General features: G+C 41.4%; 1 protein-coding gene across 3 annotated transcripts in view; it reads left to right on the top strand.

Annotated features, from left to right (window-relative positions):
• Positions 1-13,161, top strand: part of ENAH (ENAH actin regulator) — an 88,210-nt gene that overhangs the window by 63,518 nt on the left and 11,531 nt on the right. For 2 of the 3 annotated variants that reach the window (XM_056487969.1, XM_056487968.1), the window contains exons 5-9: positions 6,362-6,681; positions 10,404-10,699; positions 10,882-11,021; positions 11,394-11,448; positions 11,744-11,792. In XM_056487969.1, coding sequence (XP_056343944.1) covers positions 6,362-6,681; positions 10,404-10,699; positions 10,882-11,021; positions 11,394-11,448; positions 11,744-11,792 — 860 coding nt within the window. Of the gene's footprint in view, positions 1-6,361; positions 6,682-7,878; positions 8,680-10,403; positions 10,700-10,881; positions 11,022-11,393; positions 11,449-11,743; positions 11,793-13,161 lie in introns of all 3 variants that reach the window. The other variant, XM_056487971.1, reaches the window with a different exon arrangement.

Below are 13,161 nucleotides of genomic sequence, written 5' to 3'. Positions count from 1 at the left end.
GCATTGGAGAATAAAACTCAAAACATTGCTGTCTTGTTTGTTGCTCCACACTTGGGAGGCAGGGTTGGAGGAGCTCGAGGCAGCCCTGAAAGCCTGGCTGCATGAGACTTCAGGTTGAACAACTCAGTTGTTTTGATGAGCCCAGCTTTAATCATAGTTGTTGTAATACATTTACTTCTAGAACATCAGCATAGTAGTTATTCCTAGATTTCTTGTCTTTAAAACTTAAAAAACCTCTAGTGAAGCACAGAAAGAAAGATACATACACTGTTGAGTACTTTCTTAGAACCACTTTTGGTTTCTTATACTGAATGTCTTCATGGTAACTTTCAGAACAATAAGTGCAGAATATTTCTGCAATATTTGAAACCAGCAATAGTCTGGCAACCTTCATGCTGCCTTCTGGGTGTCATCCTTGTCTCTTCTGCCACATCTTGTCATTTTAGAAAAAGTAACAGCAAAAGCAAAAAACTATTTTTCAAAAAAAAGCTGTGAAACACTGTGCAGGACACGGAAAATCTCTCCTCAGTTGTGTTTTTTAATGACTCAAGAGATAGGTTTTTGCTGTCTTCTTTCAGTACATATTACTGATACTTTTTTTTTCTCCCCCATTTGCCTTGTTTTTGTATCTTTAAGCAGACAAAACAGGGATAATATTCATATTGATCTTTCTGAGTGATTTGATGCCCTGCTTTGACACACAGTTTTTCTGCCAAGAAAGAAAGAAATATGAAATTGGTGTGTTCATAAATGATGACTAACAGCTGTCAAATATAATGTATTATCTGCCTGCAGCTGACCTCTTCATTCAATTCAACAACTACTTCACTCAGGTCTGTTCTTCAAGATGTTTTGTTTTCTGCAGGCTTTGTCTTGGATCTTTGTTTTCTACAGTGTTTTAAAATTAAATACTTCAAACAAATTTCTGTTCATCTTGGAATGTCTGTCAGTTCAGTGCCTGCTGAATTTGGATGTGATACAAAGATGCCTTTGTACTGTTGGTGGAAATACCTCTGTTTTTAAAGTATCTGGCTTTGTGACAAGAAGCCTTCCAGGTTCATGGCTGAACTCTGTTATTCAGGTTGATATATGGGCTTCTCAGTGCAGTTTCCTATCATCTTTTTAGGAAAAAATGTAATGGCTTGATCTCACAGCCAAGAGCAAGGCAAGCTAGTGTTAGAATCCTGAAGATTTATGTGAATGTACAGCACAACTTCCACTTGAGGAGGCAAGGTGACCTGTCAGAGCAGGCAGCTCTTTGCTTTTGCAAGCTGTTTCAGCTCTGAATTTGTTACTCATGGGTTTTTTTTACTCTTGGTGCCCTTGTGACAGAAGCTCTGGGTTTTGACACAATGGGAGTTTCATGTTTCAAGGCATCCTTGCTGTGGTGGATGTAGTCTTTCCACAAATGCAGTAACTTTGCTGCAGGTGACAAAGATATGGAGGCTTAGATGTGAAAAGTGTCCTAGGAAAGGAAACAGAAATTCTCTGAAACAGAATGTTGTTTTATCAAGTTTCTTAATCTAGTTGAGATCTTTGTCTTCTCTTCAACCTGTATGGTAATGGCAAGATTTTAAAGAGAATTAACTGAGAACTCCATTCTTTTCATTGACTATGTTGAGGTCTTCAGCAAAAGAACCAGAGGATCTCAGTCATTCTCCTTCAGGAACAGAAGTTAAAAAACCCACCTGTTCCCTTCCCCATCCCCAGTACAGATAAAAAAATAATGGATAGTATTAATTTGAGACAGCTTCCTAGTTACCCAATACATACACTGGGTTTTGAAAGATGTGATGCTGCTTGCTAAATGGAAAGTGATCTCAGTGTGGATGTGGTATTGGCTCATTTCATATAATAACAGGAGCTGAGACAGCAGGACTTCTTAATTGTTATTCCTTTTTATGATCAAGAGCAAGCCAGGAAGGCTTTGTGTGTACCTGGGTAAGTAAATTAACTGCAATTCTGTTTTGCAGTTGTTGTGTAGGAGAAATTCTAAACACTTTCACCATCACAGAATGTGGGGGGACTTTGTTCAGCAGGGATGCAACAGTGTGTGCTTAATTCTGCTCATTGCATTCTTTTTTCTTCCATGTGTTATTTCAGGAATGTAGCAGCTCCTGCTGCTTGGCTGCCCAAAGAACTGCAGGATTAATGCTCATATTAAGTCACAAGTTAGTATTGTAAATATGATTCTTTCTTTATCCCCAGTATCTCCTTAACTGGACAAAAGAATTAAGGGCAAGAGGGGAAATAGTTTTAAAAGCTGATGCAGTATTAAAGTAAGTGAATTCAAAAAGAGCACCACAAAGAAAAAAACAGAGAGCCTCCCCCAAAACACACTAAAGTGAAGTTTCCCAAAATGCTTTTGTCATGAAGCTAATTAAAATCCACAAAGAAAGTGTCATGAGTAGTCCCTGTGATAAAAGCTAGCAGCTATTCTGAGATCTGAAGGTGACTCTGAATCTAAACATGAGTAACAATACCTTGTGTGTGACTGACATGTACAGTTTTACAGCAGGCTCAGCTATTTAATGGAAATTAGCTCTTAGATTGAATAAGTACACTTGTAGAATAGTTAGAATAATCACATTGTCTTTGCACAGCGAGCATTTCACTACTATCTAAACAAAACCAGAGGGATTTAATGCAATATTTTTAATAATCAAATGTGGTTTTAATCTTTTTTAGCTACAACTGTAACACTTGCTGAGATCTAGTGTGTAGTTTATGGAATTCTTCCTTGCTTATTAAGTTGTTAAAGCAACTTTATTGCATTACTGTCATACTGATCTTCTGATCTGTGGACCTTGTGGTTTGCTGTTCAAAAGGTTTATTAAACTTATTAAAATTAGTGAGTTGTTTGGTTGGGTTTTTTTTTTTTGTTTGTTTGCTTGTTTTTTTGGCTTTTTTTTCTTTGTTGACAAAGGGATGCTTCAGTGAGATATAATGAGAAATTATTCTCAACAATGGTGTATTTAATCTCTTATGTGTAAAATATGCTTGCAAGGTATTTTGCTGCCCTCTCTTGGTAGAGCATTTGTATTGTAAGCAAAGTGCTTAACTTTGTTCCTGGCAAAAAAATTTGGTTTTATTCCTCATATTTTCTGAAGAAATGGAAAATTGGGATTCTTTAAAAAAAAAAAAAAAAAAAGGTTAAATACTGTGTCACTCTATATTTACTAAATAATTTTTTTTTCCTCTGTGGGTTTTTTCCTACTCTTTCCTTGAATCACTCTAGCAAGAAGTTCCATAGCTGACCTGCTAAGGTGTGCTGAGGTGCACTTTTCTTTTGAGCTTTGCTCTCATTATTTGCATCAAATCTTTCCTCCCAGCTATTGTGAAGGGGTGTCCTCATCACTCAGGATTCCATACAGCCCCACTTGTCTTTCCCAGAATACAGAATTGCAGCTTTCTAAATTATTTTTAAATGGAAGGTGTTTGGTGCATTTGATAACAGTTTTCTGCTGCTCTTTGAATCTTTTCAGTTCTGTTCTCCCTGTTTTGAGGTGGGAGCAGGGATTGTAAGGCAGGATGATGCTATTTCTGTACTGCTCTATTATCCTTTCTTGATGTGTAGCATCCAGTTGAGGTTTTTGAACAATTTGACTCATTAATGAATAGATGTTGTTTAACCCTAATATCTCACTCCTGAGTCAATAGGCAACTCAAAGTCCAGCAATTTGTAAATTAATTTAGCAGGTGTTTCCTTCTCTCTGCCCTGCTTCACTTCAGTTGAGTTTTATTTGCAAATTCTATTCCCAGGTTAGTTGGAATTAGATCCATCAGTAATTCTTCATAATCAGCCATCATCCTTGCTATCCTAAATAACTGAATATTATTAAGGAGCTTTATGAGAGCACCTCACTGTTTCTTTTGCAGGTTGCTTATGGAAATATGGAAATATGAAATGGCAGAGCTCTTGGTATGGCTTAATGCAAAACAGCCTTGGCAATGCTGCCCTTGTGTGAGGAGTGACCTATATTGAGCTTCTATTTCTGTAAAGAAATGAAGAACTTAAGCAGAAGAAATATCCTGGTAGTTGCTTGATGTGTTGTTAAACCCAGGGAATTGATACCTTCCAGTATTATAAGCTAAATATAGCGTGGAATGTTTATGATCCTGAATGCCATATCTACATTTTAGGTTTAGGATGAACAGAGTGTACATTTGTAGGTAGAATATGCTCATTTCTGGCAAGTGAATGCAAAAGAATGATGCAAATAAACAAAGCTGCTTTGGAGTCTGTCAGTGTTTTCTTCTGCTCTGAATAGCCTTTTAGATACAAATATGTGCATCCACCTCTCCTTTATGGAAAAAAAAAGAAAAAAAACAAGAAGATTTTTAACATGACCAAGCTGAAGTTAGCCTTGATGAAAACCCTGCTCTCCTCTAGCAATGGATTTAATTTGGGGGTGGGGAGGAGAGGAACACAGTCAAATTAGTTTTGTACAGTACAAGAGCAAGCAAAAATGTAACATCAAAAATATTTTTAATACCTCCTGGAGCTTAAATTTCTGTGGTTTATATTATATTCTCTTAACATTTATAGAACTGCTCTGCTGGTTCCAAATGTACATGGGTCAAACACCAGACTTTTTAGTGGACTTCAGAGACTAAAAATCAGTCATTTATCAAGCTGAGTTGCAGCTCTAATTTCATGGTGACTGGTCTTGCAGCTTTGTTATATGGCTGAAGGAAGAAATGGTAAAGGAGCAGAACTGGCTTTTTGCTTCTGATGGATAATGAGTTAAATAGTGAAAAAAGTCCTTTTGTTGTGCATAACTGGAACTTACTTAGTTACAGAAATTATGAAATTTCAGTATTTAATTTTTTTGTTGTTGTTGTTGTTTGTAAAGGAAAAGCATTGGTCTGAAAATGGGATGGACTTCAATAGCAATAGTTTATGGGCTGGAATTTGCAGTTAGGCTCGTATTTTCTGGGTATGAGAAGGAGTGAAACAGCTGAAGTTCCCTTCCTTTTCAGAATTCAGTCCTTATGACTCTATGTATACAGCATAATATTGCCAATGACTGTCCAAATTAAATTGCCCAATGGTGCAGTATAGAAAATACACATCTGGCAGTTTGAGGTGTCAAAATTCAAGTCTCCTCCCTGCTTTATAGTTAAGAGCTGGCTGTGCTTTGTGTTTGTTGAGAAGCTGTCATCAGTTTGTGTCTGAAACATGGCAGAAAAAATGGCTCTGTGCTTTATAGACAAGATTTTCTTTCTAAGCATTATGATTTTGCCTTTTTTTTTTTTTTTTATTAAACAAGAATTCAAATAGAGAACATCAACTAGCAACACTTTCAGTGGTATGTACTGACAGGAACATACTGGTCACAGCTGGGAGGAAGATCTGCCTAATTTTTGTTTCAGCAGGGAGTTATCCCCAAGAGATGAAAAAGCTTTGAAAATCAAAAAGCTGTATTTTAACCAACTAGGAAGATAGATCTTTTAAAAAGCCCTTAAAAACCCTTAAGAAAATGTAAAACAAGTTGAGAAGAAAGGATCAAAAAGGTGGTATATAGCTTTTTCCACTATATTTTTTTTCAGCAAAGTCCTTTCAGCCAACCCAGTGGCTTTGGCAGAGAATTTTGCAAGGTTTTTTTTTACCCTTAGGATATTTTCACTGCCTGCCTTTTACTTGTTTTCCTCCTCTTCACATCTTCTCCCTCTCTGCTTTGCTTTGCAAAGACTCCCATGAGCTGGAAACCCTGCCAGCTCCCTGCAGTGTTTCCTTGGCTGCTGCACCCTGGATTTTTTTGACCATGTCCAGTTTTGCTGTGCCTTCAGGGTGTTCTCATATTGTTGCCAGTTCAGCTGTGTGTTTGTGTTACTGTGCAAGTGGGGATGGACATGTGCATTTTGATGCTTCTGTAAAATCTGGGTAAACTCTACCTGACTAGTTAATCCAAAAATCATAATTTATTTGGGGGGGTGTTTCTTTTTTTAATGAGTATTTGAGTTACTGCTGTTTCACTGTACTTCTATTCACTGCTTTGGGTATAAAATACCGTGCAAAGGACAAATGTAACTCCATATCCCAAACTGGAAAGATTGTATCAGTTAGTAAATTAGCAGCATCAGCTTTCTATTCTTACCTCTTGAAGGCTGTCTCTCAGAATGTTCAATTAGTTAAGAGGAAATCAGATATGTGATTCTTTTTACTGTAAACATAATAAAACTATTATCCAGCTCAGAAAAATGGCATGTCAGAATTCAGAGTTCCATGTAGGTAGGAATGCTGTGCTTCTGTTCTGGCTGCTGTCTATTAGTTTATCTCCTTGTCCTTTTAACAGTTGCTTGATATTTTTGGGTTTTGCTTTGCAGCTCAGTCTCTTTCCTTTTTTCACGATTGTAGACAGTTGCAAGAACAACAGAGGCAGAAGGAGCTGGAGCGGGAGAGGCTGGACCGTGAACGGATGGAACGGGAGAGGCTGGAGAGAGAGAGGCTAGAAAGGGAAAGACTGGAAAGAGAGCGCCTGGAGCAGGAGCAGCTGGAGAGGGAACGGCAAGAGAGGGAGCGGCAAGAGCGCCTGGAAAGGGAGAGACAAGAGAAGGAGAGGCAGGACCGCGAGAGGCTCGAGCGCCTTGAGCGGGAGAGGCAAGAGAGAGAGCGGCAAGAACAGCTGGAAAGGGAACAGCTGGAATGGGAAAGAGAGAGAAGAATTTCAAATGCTGGTAAGAATTTCAAAACCCGAGCGTGTTCTACCACCAGACTGCTCTTTATGTGTTTGGGTGATGGAGTGTGAGAGAATCAACAAATGGCAGTGAGTACAGCTGTGTAGCAACAGGCAGTATTTCAGGCTTCGTTTTGCTGGAATTCCTTCCCTTTTTTATGGCAAGAAGTCCAAGAGCTTTGACTTTCCTGTCATAATTTTCCATTAGTTCTGAAATAAATTTTTTTGCATTATTTGCTCACTCCGTTGCCATACTCTCTGATTGCATGGAAGAGCTTGAATCATTTTGGGCACCTCCAGCGTTGGTTAAAGTGTGATGAGTTAAATTTTCTAAATGCCTTGTCACTATTTGCTCTATTCAGCAAATGTATTGTCATTACATAAGTTGGGAAAAAACCCTAAAAGGTTTCAGGTTGAGTATGTTAACATAGAAGGTATGTTCCTATATAAGGCAAAGTAATAGTGTGAGAAATGCTTTTCAGTCTGAAGTCTTGCTTAATCTATCATTGCAATAACATTTCAGTGAAATGTGTTGTATGTATTTGTAGATAAGATAATGCCTGCGGAAATGTATCCAGTGATAACTGAAAGCTTTCTCATTTTGGTAATATAATGGAACATTAGTCAAGTGTTTGGTTGTTCTTCAGTCTCAAACTCAATTTACATAAGTCAGCTCATGGTGAAAGTCAAGGAATATTGTGTAAGTCATTTCAGAGCAGAGGATTTTATTAGTAGTTTTATTCCCAGTACTTTCAATATTTGCTATGGAGCTTTTTCTGGGGAATAGAGAGATGACACTTGCTGCCTCTGGTAAGAGCTTTATTAGTGGCATCGAAACAAATGTTAAGATCCCTACATTTGCTTGCAGTTTGCAACCAAACAAGAAGATTAAAGCTGGTAAAAGACTGATTGCTCAACGCTGTATCTAATCCATCTCACAGATGGGACACGTTCTCTAGAACGTACTTGTAAATTCAAATGTTGGCACAAAAAGAGTTGGTAAAATTTAAGAGCAGCTGTTGATAATATGTAAAACTTTCCTAACAGTATTTTCACTTGTGCCTAATCCTCTGGTACTAACTGTAGTCTACATTTTTACGTTTTGTTTGAATGCTGGTTTTGTTGCTTCATTAGCTCCCTTTTTCTCTTTCTCCTTTTTTTATCCTGCCTTTGCTGCTGCTTTCCATCTTCTGTCCAGCTCCATCTTTCGACAACTCCCCGTATAGCACTCCACTTCCTGAATACTCCAGTTGCCAGCCTCCTTCAGCACCTCCTCCATCATATGCAAAAGCAGTCTCAGCGCCAATGGCCGAGGCCACACCGGAGTACGCTGTAGTGACTTCTGCACCACCGACCTCCACTCCCCCTACACCGCCTCTAAGGCACTCTGCATCACGTTTTGCTACATCCTTAGGCTCAGCTTTCCACCCCGTCCTCCCCCATTACGCTACGGTTCCTCGTCCGCTGAACAAAAGTTCTCGGCCCCCGTCTCCCGTCAGTGCCGCGGCGACTCTGCCTCCCAGCGCAAAGCCGGCCGCCTGGTCCGTGCCCACTTTCGCCCCCCTGCCCCCGTCTCCTCCAGTCATGATAAGCAGCCCACCAGGCAAAGCTGCTGGCCCAAGACCTGTCCTCCCGGTGTCGGCTTCCAACCCGGTGACCCAAATGTCCACGTCTCCCACGGCTCCTAACGGGCTTCCCGAAAACCTGGCTTATCCGGTTCCTTCACCTTCTACCTCAGGTCCAACGCCGCCTCCGCCACCTCCTCCCCCCCCACTGCCTTCCTTTCCACCTCTGTCACTCTCTGGACCTCAAGCTTCTCCTTCTCCCAACTCCCCGAATGCCTCGACTCCCTCATCCAAGCCTAGTGTTCTCCCTTCTCCCTCTGCAGCTACCCCTGCCTCTGTTGAGAACTCTCTAAACTCTGTGCTGGGAGACTCCTCTGCTTCTGAGCCAGTCTTGCAGGCAGCCTCTCAGCCGGTTGAAGCTCCGACCCAGCAGGGTAAGGCTTTCTGTTATTGCTACTAATGCGCTAAGAGGGCACAGCCCGGGCTGCAGAGCCCCTGGCTGCCCCCAGAAGTAACGCAGTGCTTCCAAAGCTGCAGCCATCCTAATGCCAAACACCCTCTGCAAAACTGGGTAAGGGAACTGCAAAAGCTCTGGGCCTAGGAGATGGTCTGTGGCCTGTCATAAGTGAAATTCTGGTTTCTAAAGGACTCACCTGTTGAGAACAGAGTTTGTCAAATTCTTGCCTGCACTGTTGGTTTATTTGGAAAGTGGTGTTACCAGGCAGGAGCATTAATTTCCTAATGGCAGCCAATGTAGAAGAGCATATGTGTGGCTTTGGACATGTAGATGACCGTCAGTGAGGAACAATTCAAATTTAGAAAGTAGCATGTGACACTTACAGCATTTCTTTCTGGACAGTGCTTGTAGTTTAATACATGGCTGTCTGCACATACATATATATGTGTGTATTTAGACATAGAGAGGCAGGTCTTTATGCAGTATTTTACCAGTGTAGCTAAGACAACTTTGGACAAAAAGTTTGATTAAGCAGGTGACTGCCTTAATGAGCACTCCACCAATATGCTAGAAATGCATTTTACATGGCAGTACATGTCTTTGTTAACCTGAATCTGCTTTAATATTGATTTAACAGATTTAGGTTGATTTAATAGATGTAGATATTTGTACAGAACTCTGCAGTAGTTCTAAAGGTTTGGGCAGAGGAATTCCTAGGGGATAGGCAGCCTGGTACAGGCAGAATGGACTCTGTTTATATCCTCATCTAAAATGAAGGTCTGAGCTGCTTTGGGATGGAGTGGAAATAGAGCCTCACTTCTAGTATGGAATAAAAGTGTGCACTTGGACAGTGAGTGATGCCAGGAGGGCTTAACAGGCTTTTGAATTTCTGCAGTGGTTAGCAGAGTAGGAAACCAGGAAGACTCATATGTGAAATTCCTGCCTTTAGAGATTAAGGTAGTTGTGCAGGGTTTTTCCTGCCTTATGGCAGTTTGGGTGAGATAGAAATACAATCTGTGGAGTTGTGGAGCTGTTGTCTAAGTCAAAATTTCTTAAACTTCCTATTATAATAATAATAGTAATAATACAGTGATCATCAGACTATTCTTTTTTCAAAGGACACTTTGTATTTGGATAACAATATGAATTTAAAGAAGTAAAAGAATGATAGATGAAAAATAGAAGAGCTTCTTCCCATCAGCTTGAAACGTCAGTCTTCTAACTCACTAATTAGCGTTTGTATTAAATTATAAAATTGATTACTGGAATTGTTTTAAAGGAAAGATTTACATACATCTTAAAAATTAGCATTGGCACTCAAACAGTTCAAGGTTCAGATGTTAATTCAATGAGATACTGTTGAGCACCATGTGAGCACACTCTGTTGTTCCTCCTGCTGCGATGCTCATGCCTGACTTGACTCTCTGCCTGTTTCCTGGTGTAAAGTTGTTCTTGGTTGCAGCACAGAACCTGACTGGAGGGGTTTCATGTAAATGTCTCGAACTGTCTGATCTCTCACAGCATATTGTGTCATATTGAATAAGAGTGCTTCTTTCCTGCTGAAATTCAGTGTTTTCTTGCCGAGTATTTACCAGTTTTAATGCCTCTTACACTGAGCAAAAGAGCCATCATTTCGATGAAAGCAAGACCTTTGTTTTCCAAGTCCTTAATGCCTTGTCTTTGTTTCCACTCTGACACTAGGTGTTGTCCAAGGACCACCCGCACCTCCTCCTCCGCCTCCCCTGCCCCCCGGCCCGGCTCAGCCCGCGGCGGCAGCCCCACCTCCTCCCGGCCCGCCGCCGCCTCCTCCGCTGCCGCCCTCGGGGCCGCCGCCGCCGCCGCCGCTGCCCGGCCAGGCTCCTCCCGTGCCGCCGCCGCCGCCCGCGCCGCCGCTGCCGGCCGCCGGCTTCTCCGCGGGCTTCGTGGCCGAGGATAGCCGCCCCTTAACGGGGCTGGCAGCTGCCCTCGCCGGAGCCAAGCTTAGGAAAGTCTCACGGGTAAATAGAGCTCTGCTTTCTTCTGGTTCCGCCCTTTGTTCAAGGTCAATAGCAGCATCAAAATGTGGGGTATGTGCTGCCAGCCCATGCCGTTCTTTATGCACTTGTGTCTTTCTTGCTGGTTGCACGAAGTCAGCTCTCAGTCTGTTGGCACATCTGCTGTTTTTTTGTGCACTCTGAAGGGTGAAGACTCCTCCAGTTCGAGTGGAGGAGGAGGAGGAGGCTCTGCTTCATCCAAAACAGACGGTGGCCGTGGAAATGGACCCCTTCCCTTGGGAGGCAGTGGGTTGATGGAAGAAATGAGCGCCCTGCTGGCCAGGAGGTGAGGAGCTGTTCCTGCTCTGCTCCAGCTGCTTAGTCATCCCACAGGTGGGGTTTGGGCTTGCAGCTGGCTGAGGATCAGATAGACAGCAGCTCGTGGTTGCTTTGAGAAGCTGATCATGTTTCATGAATAGCCATTTTTATTTGAGTGTAATCCAGTACTTCTGTGTAAGCCTTTGTGCAGCAGTGGGGAGAGCATAGAGACTTCAAATTGCACAGTTGCTTTGGCCAGGGCTTCGCCTTTGAAGGTGTTTTGAAAGTACTTCTCAAAACACTAATTTTCGTGAGGCTAAGTAAGTCTTTAATTGCAGTAAACAACATTCTTCCATCTTAAAGCCATGATGAGCTTGGTAACTTTTGTCTCTGCTTACAGGAGAAGAATTGCTGAAAAGGGATCAACAGAGCCAGAGCAAAAAGAAGATAAAGCTGTGAGTTGAGAAATTGTATCTAATTCCCATTACTCAATTACAAGGATTATCAGAGAGATTCCAGTGGTGTACATGAGATTATTTATACTTTACTGTGTCAGTATACACACATATAACCACTACTTTGTGAAGTGCTTGCTCATTTTCTATATATTGAGCAGAACCATTTTAAATATATAAAAAATCTGAAATACTTAAACAGTTGAGATTGTGTCTTGTGAATCTAACAGATTATAAAGACTTCTTTTTCTCCCTCCCTCCTCCCTGTATTCCCTCTCGTCTCCCTTTTAATCAGGAAGAATCAGAGTCTTCATCTTCTAAGGTTTCTTCAACAAGCACACCTGGTAAGTAGCTCAAGTTTGTGAACTCTGGGACTCTGTAATGCTAAAATCTAGTGACAAATCTCAGCTCTGCTGAGTTTTGGAGCCTGCCTCTTCTCCCATGATTACAGCCTGGGGTTTTGCTGTAGAATGGGTCCTGATTCAGAAGATGATGGATAAAAAGAACATAAGTGAATAAAGTGTATGAGTGCAGAGTGTTGGAATTCTTTGCCCACAATCCTTGGGCTGAAGAGGCAGTGTTTGGAGCTGCACAGCCAACACCCCTGCTGCAGTCAGTAAGGAAAACTTACATTCTGCAGTTGGCCAAGAGGTATTGTCAGCATGCACATGTATTCATATTGTAAATTACTGTCTCTCAAGAGACACCTGCAAGATTTGGGGGCTGTGCTATATAACTGCAGTTTGTCATCCTAAAAAGCAGTGGAAGCAGAAGGGAAGTAACTGGATAATGAATATACCAGCATTCAGTCTGTTCCAACTTCCTCTGCTGATTACTTGCCCATGTGTACACTTCTCCTCTAGATGATTCAACCACTTGATGATGTGCAGGCCTTAATATTGAAAACCACTGCAGTAGTGTGAACAAAACCCAGGTGACACCTGGCTGGGGAATAAAAAAGGAGTGCTAGGAGTTGTGTGTCCAGATGGAAATAACTGGTAATAACTTAGTATTGAGATACAGGCACTCATCTAGAGAAGTCAGGAAGGAAATTAATGACATCACACAAACCCAAGTTTTTCACACACACCCCCCTTTGTTCCCCTCTTCTTTTAAGAGAGTCTGCTTCATTCTGTTAAACAGAAAGGACATTAGCCTTAGGAAAATTACTGCTTTTGGAGCACTTCTGATAATATAGGCCCCAAAAAGAAGAAAATTTAAACGAGTGGAAGTGGTTCCTTTAATTGGTGGTGATAAGAAGCTTCATCAAACCTGTTAAAAATGTCAAATGCATTTAGAATTTGACCATTCCATGCCAGTTAAGAAATTTTCTTCATTTCTTGCTGTGAGATGCTCTGGTAATGCTGAGTCTTACCACTGGAACAGGTCTTTAAAGTGTTTTAAGAGGACAGCTTGGCATCCTTGAGCAAACTGCAGCCATAGGAGACGTTTCTCAGTTTTGCAGATACAGCTAAAATCCTGCTGAAATAACTCCTATGGCAGGACAAGTCCTGAAGACTGGTGTATAAAATTAAGGTTAAGGCTTATTACTAGCATAGGCAGCCTGTACTTGGCTGTGTTACAGACTATGCATGCAGACTTCTGCAATTTAGATATTCTTCTCAGTATCCAGCTGCATCCTAGGATCTTTCTGGTCAGTATGAGACTCTGAGAGGGCCTTTCTGCCTCTCTGCTTGCCCAGCTTAGCAGAGC

The sequence above is a fragment of the Oenanthe melanoleuca genome, chromosome 3 (assembly GCF_029582105.1).
Source record: "Oenanthe melanoleuca isolate GR-GAL-2019-014 chromosome 3, OMel1.0, whole genome shotgun sequence".
In the NCBI taxonomy this organism is placed as follows: domain Eukaryota; kingdom Metazoa; phylum Chordata; class Aves; order Passeriformes; family Muscicapidae; genus Oenanthe; species Oenanthe melanoleuca.
This window is presented reverse-complemented; position numbering and strand designations above follow the sequence as displayed.